Source organism: Saccopteryx leptura, chromosome 7 (genome assembly GCF_036850995.1).
Source record: "Saccopteryx leptura isolate mSacLep1 chromosome 7, mSacLep1_pri_phased_curated, whole genome shotgun sequence".
Classification (NCBI taxonomy): Eukaryota; Metazoa; Chordata; class Mammalia; order Chiroptera; family Emballonuridae; genus Saccopteryx; species Saccopteryx leptura.
Genome location: NC_089509.1, coordinates 77,937,661 through 77,956,007, shown reverse-complemented (window position 1 = coordinate 77,956,007; position 18,347 = coordinate 77,937,661). Strand labels below are relative to the sequence as shown.

Here is an 18,347-nt window from a genome sequence, read left to right as displayed (position 1 = left end):
GGATAAAAAAAAAGAGCAGAAAAAATAGGTTTAAAAAACTGGAAGAGCTATCTTAGGGCAATTAATCCCAACAATAAGCCTAGAGGTAAGAATGGACTTAAATTTCGAAAAATGTTCCATGTTGATACTGTTTTCACATTGTTTCCAGGTTTACTGTCTCTAGAACCTTTCCAAATATTTAAGTCTTAAGAATCCTGGCGACCTATAACTGCTTGCAGTCATGACCTTGATATGAGAAAAGGGAAATCTCAGTAAACCACAATGTCAGGTCTGTATAAACTTAAAACAATTTCCACTGTGACTTCAAACTGATGTAAAACTCCCTCAATTTATACCTTCTTCAGACACTTTTTAGGGCCAGTTAACCTGTTTCTTATACGTTAAACAATCTCATATCATAAAGTATAACTTTTATTTTTAACTAACCTCACATCTATTTGTTTTCCGCCATCATTCCCTTGGCATTATTACTCAACCAAGCAAATTAAGCATCCTTTTAAAATGTAAATGATAAAAATACAAGAGACAAATGGCCCTACAAATATTCAGGGTATCTTCAAGTTAAACTGTCCTCAAATTCAAACAGAATGACTAAACTGTAGAAACAAAGCCTGAGTGGTGGACTATGACAGGAAAACCTGGGGGGGCACCGGTGGGAAGGCACCTGGTCTCATGGGTTTCATCTTTCTGTTTCTGTACAGTAGCAACTGCCCCAAAGAACCTGACCAGACAGGAGGGGCCAGCTGGTTGATGAGACTTCATTCACTTCCTAACCGTGTTGTAGAAATAAAATGGGACCCAATCCTAGGAGCATGCATTTCTATACTAAATGGTTTTGTGTTCAATAGGTGTTTAAACTTATTTATAAATCAGTTGAAAGCTGAAAGCACCAGGAAGGAGGAAGGTAGGAAACTTTCTCCTTCTTCTTCTGGAGTCCTGTCCAAGTAGACTGGTAAGGCAAATATTCATTATGGATTATAACTCACTTTGCTTTGGTTTTAGAGGCTTCCCTTAAGAAAAAAAGAAATTTGTTAATAAATGCTTAAAAAAAGAAAAACAGAACAAGGTTAGATTATTAAGACAAGTATAAATTACAAAAGTACAAGTTGAGTCTTTCTCTAGTTAATCTCAACATGTTAAAGAGTAACAATACTTCCCCACCTAATCCTGCACTGTTTCTATTCTTGAGGTATAATTAGACAACACACACTTGACTGCTTACTTAGTATGTGCCAGAAATCACCCTAATCATTTATATGAAGAATCTTAAATAACTATACAAAGAGCTAATATTACTTGTTTTTATAGTAACGGAGCCTAAGGCTTACAGGTTTCTAATATAACCTTCCCAACATCACAAGTGATGAGATAATGAAACCAGAATTGGAAGCTCAGTAATCCATACCGTATTTTCATTTTCCAAAACTTCAAAATTCTTTCTTTTAAAACCACCTTTAGCACTATATTCTCCCACAAATAACAATATTAGTGCTCCTACCACTACTTGATTTAAAAGAAAAAGTTATAATTTGTAATACTTTTCTGTATTTTTATCTGTAATATCAGTAATTTTGCGAGCATCTTAAGAAAATATTAGTCATAAAGCCAAATTAACTATAATCATCAGTACATAAAGGAAAAACTTTTATAATACAAGCTGGGGCAAAAGTAGGTTTACAGTTGTTCATATAGAAAACGCAGGAATTATTAACGAATAGAATAAATTGATTCACATCTCACAACTGTAAACCTACTTTTGCCCCACCCTGTATATAAACCCCAGTTACCAACATACTATAAACCATAAATAAATTCCTTGGGATTATTCATTATTTTGTCTAGCCCTTAACTCTTCTCACAGTACCTAATACAGTGGTACCTTGAGATACGAATTTAATTTGTTCTGTAACCGAGCTCGTAAGTCAGTCAACTCGTATATCAAACTGCTGAAACTGGACCCATGTGCCAACGCGCCAACTAGTGGCAGCTTCCTAAATCACGACTCATTTCTCGGAATTTCGTTTGGATCCCAAACAAAAATACGGACCAAGTCGCAGCTCATATATTTAAAAATAAAAAAAAATATTCGTACATTGGTCTGTTCGTATCTCAAGGTACCACTGTATATAGCATGTACTAAAATATTTGTTAGATATACTGAAGTAGAGCAAATAAATAAATTGGCACAAATTTTATATTCAAATACTATGAAATTTTCAGGAAACAAAGTCTGCTTAAAATTATTTTGTGATTTGAAGTGGGGAAAAAAGACAAAGCCATAAATGCAGAGCTTAGCAATTACCAGGTTGAGGTCATCATTACAACTACAATAAAATGTACTGGCTCTCCATTGTAAATCACTGAAAGAGCAAAATAAGGTAGGTCTGTTAACATTAATGCAAGTTTTTATTCACAAGATAATAAAAAGGTGAATTCTAACAAAGGAAAAGTTTACCAGTTATCCACTCTACAATAAAAAGTGGAACTGGAGACCATGTGTAGCACATAAATAAACTCTTTTACATTTCTGAATAAAGCTGTATTCGCTTCCGAGAGAGCCATTTCTTAACTTTTGCTGATAAGGCTTTGTAAATCGCACTCAGAAACGTTGACAATACACAAAACACACACACACACACACACACACACACACACACACACACACACACACCACACACGCACGCGCACATGCACGCACATAGCTCCTCAAAGTCTCCAGGCTGAGTTTTTGCAAGTACCTAGGACCCTGTAACTTAAGACTGCCTATTTCTCCATGAATCAATCTGAACTGCTTTCACTAGGTTTACCTCCCATAATTTTTAACAATAATTATATCAATGTTTATAACTTTATAACTCTCTCAAATTATACTTTATCTGACACGGTAGTTTCAAAAAAATAAATATTCAAGGCCTTAGTTTTAAATTTTCCTTCATTGTAATGTACAAAGTTGCTAACAAATATTAACAGGACTACCCTAAAATAAAGCAAATGTAGCTTTCTTCTAAAAATCACTTGTTATGCTAAAAATCACATTCTATTCTGTAACTCTGGTAAAGATTTCTTTTTTTATTGGTAATAAAACAAGACTTTAGGATGATTCAGTCCTTGGAAAATCTTAATGGCAGTCACTCAATAAAAAAGCCAATCATTTCTGGAATCACAAATACCCACAAATTACTGTTAGCTTTGATAGAATTTGTTTTTAGGGTTTTGTGGCATTTTTTTGGTAATTATTGCTTTAGTTAGCAATATCTGAATTTAAGACAGAGAACATGTCCCACTAAGCCTTATTTTAAATATTTCAAAATGTACAGAGAATAGACTCATAGAGGCTGTAAAGCTGATGTCTTAAATAACTCACCCATGAAAAGGGTGCAGGCAAGCTAGAGGATATCCAAAGACATTTTTGCTCTAGGAATAAATGCCCCTATTTTTCAGTATGTTTCCATTCTTCAATAGGAGACTTGAGCAGCTTAACAGTTTTGCTATAAAAACAAACCACTCTTGTTAACAAACCAAACATATAAAAGGAAACCGATAAAGAACACAGTTTTCACAGTTAACAACAAATAAAAGTGCAATTAAGTGTTCAAGTACGAACATGTAGTTTAAAAACTACACATGAATATTTGGCATAGGTCATCTTTTCAAAGCTCTCCGAGGGTCCCTGCCATTACTTATTGTGGTTGTGACCTTCTGATTATTAGCTGTTCTTGGTAGCTGTGAGTTTATAGGTCCCCGGCCATTGCTTCTACCAGCATATGAAAACTGGCATTCCCTTGCTTCTGAGACAGGCTGAACCCCATTTCCTAAAAAAAATAAAAATAAAAATTCATCATCATTTTCAGATACTGATCGACAGAGGTACACCTATTTGAAGTTCTAACACATGCTATTTAGTACAAGTAATATTAGGGAAAACAAATGCCCTTTTTTTTTTTCCAACTACTGGGAAAAAACTCAATGTGGGTTCTAGGTTTTTTTTCTAACATATGACTGTAGTAAATATTTTAACTTGATCCTGTATTAACAGGGAGAAGAAAAAAAGAGCATAATATAAGAAATTGGTCAAGTAGGAAAAAAGTATAGATAATACATTGCCTACATTATAAGGGAAAAAGCAAAAGAGACAGGGCAAATGGTGAGACTACTAGCATTTGGTTCAAATATGGTTACTAACACTTCTAAAAGACAATGTAATTCTAACTTTCTGAAGGAAAGACGGCAGTTTCTCACAATGTAATGAATACCACGTCATCAAAAAGACTGTCCTCAGTTATTTAAGACTTCAAAAACCTTTAACATGGCTGCAAGAACCATTAACATTACAGCTGAGGGTATTTGAAGGGTAAAGGCTAATATTTTAAAGAGGCAGCTATCAACATGTGAAAAATTAGGTGAGTTATTAGTCTGAAGATAAAGGCTTTCAGTGCATCAAAATTACCAGTAATTCTGCATCTATCATAATCACTAGTTACAGATATTTTATTGAAGTCAATGGAAAAACAACATGACACATCACCAAAATTTAAGATTTCTATATCACCATAATTTACGATTTCTATATTATTAGCCAAGGTTCATCACTGTAGTCCCAGTAACTGGCCCAAATATTTAAATATAGAATGTGCTCAATAAATTAGTTTAAGAGGGTAACTGCTCTCTAGAAAATCAGCTATTTGGGAATTCCCTGTTTACCAATAGTTCCCTTTTGGAACTAATTTATGCCTAACGACAACTTTCTCCTCTAAAGCTTAAAAAATATATTCTCTTACACTCAAACCTGATTAAATTATATTTATAAAAAAAAAAAGGGTCTCACCCACTGGTCCAAACGTACCTGTACCCATATTATTATTCATGGAATTATTCTTCTGTTCACTATGTGCCTAAAAAAAAATTTTAATTTATCCAAATGAAGATTAAAAAAATTTAAAAAAACCACATTTACATTATTATAATTGTATCCATTCCGAGTTTTAATTTTTTAAACAAAAGTTTTAAAGATCTGTCCAGGTTCATTTAATTATTAAAATATTTGTGAATGTTTCCCAAACTTTCATCTTACTGTATTTCTTGATATTATTCCCCACTCTGCAAAGTGTTAAATGACACATATACTTAATATATGACACAACAGATACATATTCAGACTTATAATACATAAAGGATAAAAATGAATTAAAAAAAAGATTCCTTTTTATATTTTCTTCATGCTCTGGCCAGCTAGCTCAGTTGGTTAGAATGTAGCCCTGATATGACAAGACTGTGGGTTTGATCCCCAGTCAGGGCTCATACAAGAATCAACCAATGAATGCATAAATAAGTGGAACCACAAATCAATATTTCTCTCTCACCCTTCTTTCAAAATCAATTTTAAAAAAATGTAAATTGTCTTTATTATACTTTGGGTATGACAGGGTTGGCAATCTCACCGTGTTATTATAATGCATGATCAAAATTAGCCTAATCACAAAAATAGACTATACTTTTAGATAAATTACCCCTTTGTTTTGTTGTCCTCGATAATCTGGATTGGGTTCACTGAAATTTGGCACTTCTGAATAAACCATACAAAATCTGAAAGAGAATAAAGGACAAGTTAAACGACTTCTTAAATAATCAACCTTTCTTTATATAATATGCATAACTTACAGGAATGAAGAATTTAGGTATGAGATGAATTAACTAAAAGCAACACTAACTCCATTTATAACAGAAACTTCCTAAATGCTTATGTTCCATGAAAATAACAAATATTTGATTGATAACAATGTATGAAACATTCTATTTTCTATTTTAATTCTGTGCTGCAAAAATAAATCGTGTCAAAGATCAAGGACCTAGAAACATTTGTCCTGTTTTTTCCACATAGGCTGATGCCACTGAACCATGTTTAGGGTTCCAGAGTGGGTTTTCCAGCTGTGGTAATGGATTAGCACTGATCCATTCACACACTCTCATCCAGTCCCTCTTTGAGCAATCACTGTGAATCTGCAAAGATAATCATTCAAGGTTAACAATGGGTTCTGCAGGCATGAACAGATAAATGGCTATCAGTTTATCCTAATGTTTCTCGTAAGTTGACTAAGGCATGTATTAGCATTACACACAAGCTCTTCACCCCTCTAATAAGGATTTAGAACTAGTTTTGGTAAATGCTAAACTGACCCTGACAAAGTCAGGTCACTAAGAACTGTGTGACCTTCAGTGGTTCTTCACTTAACTGACCTCCATTATTATAAATACTTCTCTATACATGAAGGTCAGGACAGGATCCTAATCTTTCAATAATATTAATGTTAAGCCCTTCATAACACATTGCTCTAAATACAAACATTTATAAGTGATTTCCCCCCTAATAAAGACAATGTTACCAATTTCTGATCTTTAAAACCTGGCAAGATTGTTTATTTTTCCAAAGTATCTTATCCCTACAGTAAGAAAGAGAGCATTTATTTATTTAGTGGGTGCCACTTATGGCTTCTCTTTCAATATCCTCTGATTTAATGGGCATGAAGTAGAAGTCTAAGCATTAACCAAGTAGAATGGACTAATGATTTGACTTAGTGCCGACCCCAAACTTTATGAGTACATCCCAAACGTCAAGGCTAGCATGGAGGCTGAATTACCTTTACACCTCTAGAGAGGCAGGTTCCTCCAAGTCAGGGTGGAGGTTACCAAGGTAGTAAGTAGCGCATGGAAACTCTCAATGCCTGTGTGGTACCTAGACTGTGGATAAATACAGTACTTCATTTGTCATTGCTACAAGTCCTCTTACCATGAGTACATATTCACCCAGAAAGAGAGAAAAAGAAAATCTGAACACATGGCCAAAAAACCCACACCTAGCTTTTTATCTGGCAATTCACTAGAAGACAGAACCTACCTCAAAGGCACTTCTGACACCTGAAAAATGTATATTCCCAAAGCCTACAGAAATGGTTCCACTGGGGCTTGTCTCAAGTGCAGCTTCTTACTGCTATTTGCCAGAATAATCGACATTCTCAACCATAGAAAACTGTACTGATAGCTGTTCAACTAATACATACATGGAAAGTTTTCATAGCTTGCTGAAGGCATTTGGGTTACCAGTCAAAAACAAACCAAGGAAAATGTTTATAGTTTATACCTATCAGTTATTTTAGTAAATATTATTTGTAATTTATTCAGTTATACAAAATGTATTTAACACTTACTCCCCGATTTTTTGAAGTTCTCCACCTCTTCCAGTATAAAGTGTCAGACATCCTTTCCACATGGATGCATACCTAGAAAGAAAACATCAGTTCTGTAGAAATCTGTATATTGCCTTCTACTTAAAGCAAGTAATTTTTTTTTTCTTAAGTGAGAGGAGGAAAGGAATATGAGACAGATTCCTGCATGCATCCCGACCAAGATCCACCCAGCAACCCCCATCTGGAGCCAACACTTGAACCAACTGAGCCACTGGCTGCAGGAGGGGAAGAGGGAGAGAAGGGGGAGAGAAGCAGATGGTTATTTCTCTTGTGTGCCCTGGCCTGGAATCGAACCCAGACATCCATACACTGGACCGATGCTCTATTCACTGAGGCACAGTCTAAATCAAGTTAATCTTTATACCGTAATTTTTGTATTAGGTGCAGATGGGGACCAAGCTCTGAGTCTACCACAGCAAATCAAATATAATTAATTAACCTAACTTGGATTAACTTGTTAGTTAGTAATAATACAAAGAAAACTCTACTGCCAATTTTTTTTTTTTTCCTACTGCCAAATTTTGACATAATCATCTAAACTAGTGCTTTTCAACCACAGGACCAGTCCTCCAGAAATTTCGTGACAGTCCGTCAGTGTTAACTACCCTAAAGTTGTATGAAGATTATAGACTAAATGATCTTAAATTAGCTTATGCTCAGGGTGATTTCTGCCTGTGGTCCCTGAAATAATTCTATTTTCACTGGTCCTCAAGTGTAAAAAGGTTGAAAATCACTGATCTAAACTGTAACTAACTCTAGAAAACACAACATTCTTGTTTGAGCAAAACAAGAATTATTATACTCCAAAGGTCACATCTTCAGTCAGTTATCAAAGGGAGAACTTACAATTGCAGGGATTCAAGAAAAAGTTCTTTTTCAATCACAGAATATATTGTATATATAATCAACATCCTAATGTTGACTTTTATACTCATTTCCTTGGTCTAGTAAGATATTGATATAATTGTTTTTTCTTTTCCTCCAGAATACACATAGGGTTCCCAAGCTACAGGAAATTTGGTAAAATTTAATCAAGGGGCTAAAAAACTAAGTTTACAAATCTTTCACTCATCTATCTGCCTTTCCAAATTTGCAACTTTTAACACCAAGTTGGCTGAACATTTACTTCCTTTTTAAAATTTTAATGTAGACAGCATCATTAGAGAAAATGACCATACACATAAATCTAAGAAAAAATGTAAATTAATAAATATTATAAAAACCAGTCCAAAGTTTGGTTTTCAGTGGTTGTTTGTACAACTACTATGTTAATGACTTAGAGGCCATGGCGGGTTGGCTCAGTGGTAGAACATCGGCCCAGTGTATAGATGTCCTGGGTTCAATTCCCAGTCAGGGTACACAGGAGAAGCAACCATCTGCTTCTCTCCTTCTCTCTCTAGCCCACGCCCGCAGAAATGGCTCAATTGGTTTGGGCGAGCTGGCCTCGAACACTGATGATGGCTTCATGGCCTCTACCTCAGGCACTAAAAAAAAAATGGCTTGGTTACTGAGGAACAGAGCAACAGCCCCAGATGGACAGAGCATCACCCCCTAGTGGGCTTGCTGAGTGGATCCCGGGCAGGATGCATGCCGAAATCTGTCTCTCTGCCTCCCCTGCTCTCACTAAAATAAAAAAAAAATTTTAAATTAAAGTTAATGACTTATAGTAAATTATAATTAAATATTGTTTAAGTACAGTGATAGTTTATCTTTTATATAGGTAATAAAAATTTGCTAGTTCCACATTACACATTTTTCTTCATTTAGTAAGGGTTATTTATTAAAGACTCCAACAATTTTGTTAGATAAAAAGTGACTTAGGAGACAGTGCATTAATATTTCACCTTGCTAAGTAAAATTAATGCATATTTTGAGAAAAAACTTGAAGTTACTACAATTAAAACATTTAACTTTTACTTATTTTAGGACTGAGAGCCACATTTGCAGTTTTCTGATAAACAATCAATATTCAAACTACCATTGTTTAGATGTATATCTTTCTTCAAAAGCCACTTTTCTTAGATTCAACCAGAGTTAAGGGCCTTACAATGGCTCAGACTCTACTGGATGCAATATTTTATTAAGTAAGGTATAATTATTCCCATTTTATAGAAACAAAGTATAAAGTATGTAACTTCAAGGTCACACTAAAGTTAGGACATAAAGTTTCTTCAGTTTTGCTTTTCCTTTAAATTGTATTCCTTAGTAACCATATTCCATAAAACCCTACAGATAGTATCAAGGTACTGAATTCAAGTTTTCTAGTTTTTTGAATGGACACATCTATATATTTTCTCTAACTACAAAGTATGAAATATTTGAAAGGAGATGGTGTTTACAGTATTTAAAATACTTTAAATCACTAGATAAGATACTTTGGCAGCCATAACAACTTTAGTTATGCAAATCCTCACCACACCCTCCCAAGTAGGAATTCTTTTGATTAAAGACAGGGAAGTGTAAGACACAATTAGTGTCATAATGAGTCACTGTAAAAGAATAAAATGTCTAAGTTCTGACTCCCACTTCCTTCTTTGATACTCTGCCTCACTTCCTGAGGATGTAAGGCCTGTAAGATATTATCAAAGGGTTCCTACATTCAGACTTATCCATCACTTCTCTGAGATTCTACTCACTATGCCAACAACATCCACTTTTCCTAGTTAATGACCAATAAATTATTACTATTCTATTGACCACAAAGTTTCCAATATCTATTTACAAAACCCTTTTCTTGCCTTTTATCTTCCCAAGATTTGGTAAATTTTTAAGGCAGTCTAATTACCAAACAAACAAAAAAAGGTTATGCTATTCTTAAAAGCCAATCTTCTGACTTTTTTTGATATAGATGTCTTTCTGCCAAATATTTTCTGCACATCATTCTGTTTCTGCACCACACTGATCTTACAGAAGTAGGCACAGGAAATCATTTCGAGAATGTGCTTCCCATTTATTGTAAACTTCCCCTGTAAATCAAATATGGACAAATAAAATGTTGGCAGGATTTCAAGTCATTTAAAAGGGAGAAAAAAACCTGATTTTATTAAATTATTTATGAAAAAGATAAAATAGTATATTAATCTGATCAATCTACTGTAGACTAAAAAAATCCCAGAACAGTATATAAAAATCTATTTAACCTGTAAACTGAGGCAGGAGGTGAGGGGTGTAGATTCTCGGCTAAAACTGACTACTTTTAAAGGGCAAGGCTGTTACATCCTAACGCTATCCACCATCCGAAATTAAAATCGAAGGGGCGCAAAACTCCTCCGGAGTGACCCACAGAATAGAAATGGAACTTTAAAACTTTCCAAGGTCCCGGTGTCAACCAATACCGATTCCTGAGGCTGCAACTTGGAAAGCACTGTCCTCCACTCCACCCACTTTTATGCAAACCTACCCTCTGGTTAACCGAATAATATCCCCTGGTTGTATAAGACCTCCGATTTCATCCCACACGGAAATAGTGATGCTCCCCGTTTTATCTGCTACTTTGCATGATCTCACTTCATGGCCGTCTTTGGTTTTGGTCACGCGTCCTGTGAGGATTTAAAAATCAAAAGAGGAGAGGGGGGTGTATTAGATAGATAATAAGGACTTTCAAAAAGGCTAACTCTTGCTCCAGGATCTTAATTCACGAGAAAGATAATAAAAAGTCGAGCCCTGATTCTCGCCGCAAACATCCAAGCCGGGGGGTGGGGAGTGGGGGGGGGGGAGCACAGTACCACGTGGGTGGGGGAGGGGAAGAGAAGAAAGGGGGAACGGAGCCCCCAGCTCGCGGCGGCGGCACCCTTCCCTCCTGCCCCGCGACGCACAGTGGCGGCGAGATGCGCTGCGGGCCCAACTTACCTATCTCCAGGACAATAAAGACGACATTTAAGTTTTTCAGTCCGGGCTTAATATCTTTTATAAAAATAGGTGGGTCGTTTACCCCATTCATACTGAAGCAAGTGCGGTTACGGCTGCGGAGACGCGGGTGGGAAGGGAGCGGGACAGAGCTTCCCACCCTCCCGGGCCAGGGGCGAGGGCAAAGGGGCGACCTTGGGCGGGGACGGCCAGAGAAGGGGCAGAAAGCGATTAGTCAGGTATCAAGGAAACTAGCCGAGATGACACTGAGCTTTAAAAAAAAAAAAAAAAAAGGGAAAAAAAATGTCAAAACAAAACAAAACAAAAAACCTCACAAGTTCACAAGAAAAAAAGAACCACTCCGCACACCAACCCCGCTCCCAACCGGGCAACAGGAAGGCAAACGTGCGAAATGCCCCCTTCTTTGGATAAAAGGCAGAAAAAAAGCGAGGGGACGCCTCTGCCCTGAGTCCCGCTCACATACACATGGGCGCGCGCCCAATCTGCTCGGGCTCCGGGAAGAGACCTGCTGTCACAGCGCACCGGGAGCAGAGACCGAGCTCCTGCACACACGGCGTCCCCACAGCGACTGCCGAATGCGCCCGCGCGCCCGCTGAACCCTCCGGGGTTCCCCGCCCCTTATGGCGTCACATGGCGTCGGCACGCCCACTGCCCCGCCTACCAGGTGCCGGGGCTGGAAAAGGCCGGAGACTACAGCGCAGCCTCCCTCGCTCCTCCCGGGCTGTCAGTGCGGGCCCCGCCCCCTCGTCCTTCCAATCGGCTCTCGGCACCGCTCCGCCCTCCCACCGCTTCTGCAATCGCTGCGCCGCGACAGCTTCGCTGGGCTTGGTGTAGGTTCTCTCTGTTTCCACCAGTCACTGTCACTCTTAGGGTTTTCTTGGGTTTTTTCCCCTCCTATGAGTTCAGTCCTCCACTTGGGCCCTGTAGTCCCGCAGTCACGGGGAACGGTTGCCGTGTGCTGCGTATGGGACCCAGAGGGAACGTCAAAAAGTACGTGGTCCAGTAAGAACAGGTTCATGCAATGGTGGCTGGTCGGGTTGAAGGAGAAAACCAAGAAGAGATAGGTTCTTAACTGCCAGTCTGGGATTTTAGGACCAGAGGAAACTTGGAGATCATTTCAACCGCCTCATTTTAACCTTCTTTAAATTGAGATCTGGAATGGTGAGGTAGGGTCACCCAGCAACTTCTAAGCAAGTAGAAGTCCACAAGACTGACTTGGGCTTTCACTTTTCACCCTGTATTAATTAGGTGGATAGACAAGGTGTTAAATTGCTGAGTTAGCTTATAGTTTTTCATTACCCCTTCCCTCTCACCCCTTTGATTAGAGCCATTTGCTTTTCTTCTCTAGGCTTTATATATAGAGATAGATAGGCTATATTTGAGAGTTTTAGGTTCAAAAAAAAATTGGTCAGGGACAGAGATTTCTTACATACTCCTTATCCCCACTTATACTTAGTCTCCCCCATTACCAATATCCCCCACCTGACTGGTTCATTTATTACAGTTGGTGAGCCTACATTTAACACATCGCTATCATCCCAAATCCATAGTTTACCTTAAGGTTCAATCTTAGTGTTGTAGATTTTTATGGGTTGATACAAATATATAATGACATCCACCATTAGAGTATACACGGTAGTTTCACTGCCTTGAAAAATCTGCCACCTATTCCTCCTTTCCTCTCCCCTAACCCCTGGCAACCACTGGTCTTTTTATTGTCTTCATAGTTTTGACTTTTCTAGAATGTCATGTATACTGCTCACAAAAATTAAGAGATATTTTTAAATGAATTTGAAGCAATAAAAGAAGCATTTGGGGGTTTTTTTTAATTAAACAAGAACATCAGAAAAGCAAAGGACAAGTCAAAGAAAGTTGTTCAATTATGCAAATGAGATGCAAACCAACTTTTATTTCATTGGTGAAAATGCACTATACAAAAGTACTGGAGTATCTGCACGTTTCCTGATCCCTTAATTTTTGTGAGCAGTATAGTCGGAATCATACAATATATAGCCTTTTCAGACTGCCTTCCTTCACTTCATGATAATATGCATTTAAGTTTCCTTCATGTCTTTTTATGAGCTATCAAGTCATCAACTTCTTTATAGATATAAAAAAAAATATCATATAACATGTGGGAAACACTGAAACATTATAACCTGGGGAGGACAAGGAGGTGAATAAAGTTTTCTTTATGCCAGGTAGTGAAAAAAGCATGACTTTAGATATAAACCTAGGCTCACACTGTTTACTAGCTGTGTGATCTTTAGACATTTGATTTAGATTTCTAGTTTAATTTAGTCATCTGGAAAATAGAAGAATGTTTTCTTTAGAGGATTACATGGACTATAAATAAATTATTCAACAATTGTCTAGCAATGACTAGTTACTCAATAAATATTTCCCCTCACCTACTTTTTTTATTGAAGAAAAGAAAATAATACTTTAAATTGTGGTTATTTAGTCCTTTCATCCATCCAGTGCTGACTGCTGATTATTATCCCCATTTTACCCGTGATGAAACTCACCAGAGACCACAGAGCTAGAGAAGAGTCAAAGTGGGTTTTGGATCTAGGCAATCTTGACACCAGAGCCCTGCAACTTAAATTTTTTTTTTTTTACTTAAATTGCAGTGATTAAACTATAAAAGTCAAAAGCAAAATGAAGAAATAAAGTATTCGCAGTAAGATCTATCTTGCTGGGCTTTAAAGAATCATCTAATTAACTATTTGTGATAATAACAGACATGTTGAGAAGAATGTCAGAGAATTTGCATGGCAGAAGCCTTAATTTTTTTTTTGATTCTTTCTGAATATTTTTAGATCAACTGCCACTTTCCAGACATCTGTAAACAAATGGCATAGATATATTAATGCCTGAGAAAAGAGTGTCAAAATCACAACATTAACAGGAGAGTCAAGACAATATTAAGGAGGCAGAAGCTTCCATTTCATGCACAAATAAGGCCCAGGGTGCCAAAGACATTGATGTAATGCTAGAAAGTGGTGTAAAATATTAAAAACATGATTTCAACATCGAATATATAATGAAACATGTCATTTAATGGCAGAACAATATCCAGCCTCAGGGCTCACAAAGATTCCCAATCTGAATCAGAAGCTCTAATTCTACCGTGATTATCTCGTAGGACATAATGCTTCAATTGGATTTTCATCAACATTGGCAAAAAAACATTCTTACAGAATCAATATTTAAATGAGACCTTTTTTTAAAAAAAAAAAGTTTTGACAAGATCTTTACAAGATTAACAGTGGACAGAAAACCAATTAAGAATGTTGAGCAAAGTTGTGGGCAGAAGTTTGGACAAAGAAAGTTAGCACATTCAATCAATCATTCCCAAAAAAAGGGATTAGGTAGGGGGAGGGGGAGGAGGAGAGACACAGAGAAAACTAGATAGAAGGTGACGGAGGACAATCTGACTTTGGGTGATGGGTATGCAACATAATTGAATGACAAGATAACCTAGACATGTTTTCTTTGAATATATGTACCCTGATTTATTGATGGCACCCCATTAAAATTAATAAAAATTTATTTATTAAAAAAAGGGGGGGGATTAGGTAGGGTTGCTCAGACCAATTTTATTGACATTTATGAAGGAGAACCAAACAGTTAGGAAACGAAGCCCCACAAGAGCAGAAGCTAGTGCTCAGAGGAACAGCCCAGCCCGCCCCTACCCCCACAGAACAGAACTTGGGCCAAATATCTACTTCCTTCCCTACTAACTAGCAGTTCTCAGACAGGAAATGGCAACCAAGTATTTCTCATTTACCAAAACTAAAGACACTCTTGAGAAACAAAATGATGAGGGCAGTATAAGAACTCTTCAACCCAGGTCAGTTGGTTTCAGCTATCCCCAAATCACTCCTCAAGGGTAGTGGTTAATAAAAAGAGACAGGAGCTGTCCAGAAGAATAACCATTGTCACTCAGATAAACTTTTCTTATATTACCATTCAATAAAATAAACAAATTCATCGCTCTTCTCAGCCAGTTAGGTCATGAAGATTATACAGTGTATTGCTGAATCTTGACTATATTCACAAGATGGCCTACTTCCTTCTAAGAGTTATTCTTAGACCTGGCCGGTTGGCTCAGTGGTAGAGCGTCGGCCCAGCATGCAGGAGTCCCGGGTTCGATTCCCAGCCAGGGCACACAGGAGAAGTGCCCATCTGCTTCTCCACCCCTCCCCCTCTCCTTCCTCTCTGTCTCTCTCTTCCCCTCCCACAGCCAAGGCTCCACTGGAGCAAAGATGGCCTGGGCACTGGGGATGGCTCTGTGGCCTCTGCCTCAGGCGCTAGAATGGCTCTGGATGCAACAGAGCGACACCCCAGAGGGGCAGAACATCGCCCCCTGGTGGGCGTGCCGGGTGGATCCCGATCGGGCGCATGCGGGAGTCTGTCTGACTGCCTCCCTGTTTCCAGCTTCGGAAAAATGAAAAAAAAAAAAAAAGAGTTATTCTTCAGATTTCCCCATTTTCATAGCCCAAACATAAACTTATTCTGAGATGGTGAGAGGCTTAGGTTCAGAATCAACACCATTGCTCCATGTAAAGAAGATATTGCTTAGTCACCAAGTACAATACAGGAGAGCATCCATTAGAATCCTGGAACATAAGGTTTTAGTCATCTAGGTCCTTGTTGACAAAAGTTTTCTTGTAAATTTTTCCTGCTTGCCACGCACTACCCATACTTACTGCCATGTTCTGATTTCTGGGATCACTAAGTTTATTTTCACTTTCTTTGCACTGTCCATCAATTTAAAACTATTATAACGTCAATAAAATGAGCACTGTTTGATACCAGGCATTTTGTGTGATGAAACTTAACAATAAAAATTTAACAAGAACTACAATGTTCTCACATGATAGAGAGAGTCCATTTTGTAGCATAACTAGGCAAGGTTAAACAGAAAGTATTAATATTCTTAAAAATATTTAGCCAAAGGACTCACAAGTAATATTTAATAATATTTACAATAGTCACACAAACCATCTCTATAATGATAAACACTAACACACAAGGAGCATTTGCTATGTGCCAGACATTTTACATTCATAAGCTCATTATACTTATTGATATATTATCTAATAATTAATATATGTGAAATGGATTTTCTCATTTTATATTATTATGCAGCTGGGATTTAAAACTATTACATGCAATAACTTTTTTTTAATTTTTCTTTAATTTTTTTATTAATTTTTAGAGAGAGAGAGTGAGGTAGAGAGAGAGAGAGAGAGAGAGAGAGATAAGGGGGAGGGAGGAGCAGGAAGCATCAACTCCCATATGTGCCTTGACCAGGCAAGCTCAGGGTTTTGAATCGGTGACCTCAGTGTTCCAGGTTGACGCTTTATCCACTGCACCACTACAAGTCAAGCCCATGCAATAACTTTTTTTACAAAACAGTTTATTTACTTTAAAAAGCACAATTTTGGCCCTGGCCAGTTTGCTCAGTGGTAGAGCATCGGCCTGGCGTGCAGGAGTCCCAGGTTGGATTCCCGGCCAGGGCACACAGGAGAAGTGCCCATCTGCTTCTCCACCCCTCCCCCTCTCCTTCCTCTCTGTCTCTCTCTTCCCCTCCCACAGCCAAGGCTCCATTGGAGCAAAGTTGGCCCGGGTGCTGAGGATGGCTCTATGGCCTCTGCCTCAGGAGCTAGAGTGGCTCTGGTTGCAACAGAGCAATGCCCCAGATGGGCAGAGCATCACCCCCTGGTGGGCATGCCTGGTGGATCCCGGTCGGGCGCATGCGGGAGTCTGTCTGACTGCCTCCCCGTTTCCAACTTCAGAAAAATACAAAAAAATAAATAAATAAATAAAAAGCACAATTTTTGGTTATCTAAGTGGATAATTTGATTTTTTTTAAGGCTTTGTAGTTCACAGTGATAAGTGCAGTAATATTTTATCTGATCTCCAATGTCTAATTGTGTGGGGACAGTATAGTCAAATAATTTTGTAGTTTCCCTTGGGAAGAAATGCATCCCTAAATGGGCACATTCAATCCAGCTGTATTATCTTTTCAATGATGGAGTGAAGAACGTTGGCTTCTATGTTCTCAATTAGCAATAATCACACCTCGGATAAACTTCATTGGCTACAATACCACCACTGATAAAAACTCGGCTTCTGTGTTCTAAAAAGTTTTTTTTCCAAGTACACCAATACATGTAAGAGCTGCCTTAATTTATTGTTTATTCTGCTGAAAAAAATTATTATTATTATTATTTTTTTACAGAGACAGAGAGAGAGTCAGAGAGAGGAGGGACAGATAGGGACAGAGAGAGATGAGAAGCATCAAACATCAGTTTTTTTCGTTGCGACACCTTAGTTGTCCATTGACTGCTTTCTCATATGTGCCTTGACCACGGACCTTCAGCAGACCAAGGAACCCCTTGCTGGAGCCAGCGACCTTGGGTCCAAGCTGGTGAGCTTTGCTCAAGCCAGATGAGCCTGCACTCAAGCTGGTGACCTCGGGGTCTCGAACCTGGGTCCTTCCGCATCCCAGTCCGATGCTCTATCCACTGCGCCACCGCCTGGTCAGGCTGAAAAAATATTATTCACAACTGAACTAACTCAAAACTAATAAAACAATTATTTCTTTATTGCTGGAAGATTTATCTAATTGTAGTATATATTATAGTCCTCATACACAAAAGGATACTGTAGAAATTGCTATAAATTATATGCACAAATAGAGCAAGAGAAACCTTCTGTAGGATCAAAAGTCCTTTTCATATTTCATGTCTAGATGCTTCAAAAAGAGTTGCTTGCTACTATTTGCTGATATTTCCCAATACAGTATACTATGTTGCTATAGACTCAATGTTTGTGTCCCCCTCTAAAAAATTCATATGTTGGCCCTGGCCGGTTGGCTCAGCGGTAGAGCGTCAGCCTGGCGTGTGGGGGACCCGAGTTCGATTCCCAGCCAGGGCACATAGGAGAAGTGCCCATCTGCTTCTCCACCCCCCCTCCTTCCTCTCTGTCTCTCTCTTCCCCTCCCGCAGCCAAGGCTCCATTGGAGCAAAGATGGCCCCGGGCGCTGGGGATGGCTCCTTGGCCTCTGCCCCAGGCGCTAGAGTGGCTCTGGTCGCGGCAGAGCGACGCCCCGGAGGGCCAGAGCATCGCCCCCTGTTGGGCAGAGCATCGCCCCTGGTGGGCGTGCCGGGTGGATCCCGGTCGGGCGCATGTGGGAGTCTGTCTGACTGTCTCTCCCCGTTTCCA

The 18,347-nt window shown here is 38.4% G+C and overlaps 1 protein-coding gene and 1 non-coding gene across 4 annotated transcripts; both read right to left on the bottom strand.

Moving 5' to 3' along the window:
- Positions 1–1,767: 1,767 nt before the first annotated feature.
- Positions 1,768–11,684, bottom strand: NABP1 (nucleic acid binding protein 1). Of its 3 annotated transcripts, XM_066345591.1 has the most exons (7): positions 11,572–11,682; positions 11,091–11,358; positions 10,642–10,780; positions 7,203–7,274; positions 5,508–5,583; positions 4,844–4,892; positions 1,768–3,812 (listed from the first exon to the last, which is right to left on the bottom strand). In XM_066345591.1, the coding sequence occupies exons 2-7, from the start codon at positions 11,179–11,181 to the stop codon at positions 3,643–3,645; spliced, it is 597 nt and encodes a 198-aa protein (XP_066201688.1). In that variant the 5' UTR covers positions 11,182–11,358; positions 11,572–11,682; the 3' UTR covers positions 1,768–3,642. The 3 variants fall into 3 exon arrangements, with proteins under 3 accessions (XP_066201688.1, XP_066201687.1, XP_066201689.1); XM_066345590.1 differs by having other exon boundaries at positions 11,091–11,684; XM_066345592.1 differs by lacking the exon at positions 11,091–11,358 and having other exon boundaries at positions 11,572–11,684.
- Positions 11,685–17,104: 5,420 nt separating this feature from the next.
- On the bottom strand, positions 17,105–17,246 carry LOC136379182 (U4 spliceosomal RNA). The gene has a single exon (XR_010746680.1). It is a non-coding gene; the product is annotated as a U4 spliceosomal RNA (small nuclear RNA).
- Between the last annotated feature and the right edge of the window lie 1,101 nt (positions 17,247–18,347).

Coding starts and splice junctions, on each gene's coding strand:
- NABP1 (XM_066345590.1), bottom strand. CDS start 11,181: ATGAATGGGGTAAACGACCCACCTATTTTTATAAAAGATATTAAGCCC. Junction 7,275..10,641: donor ATTATTCGGTTAACCAGAGG/GTAGGTTTGCAT, acceptor TTTTCTTTCTAG/GTATGCATCCATGTGGAAAG. Junction 5,584..7,202: donor GAACTTCAAAAAATCGGGGA/GTAAGTGTTAAA, acceptor ATTCTCTTTCAG/ATTTTGTATGGTTTATTCAG.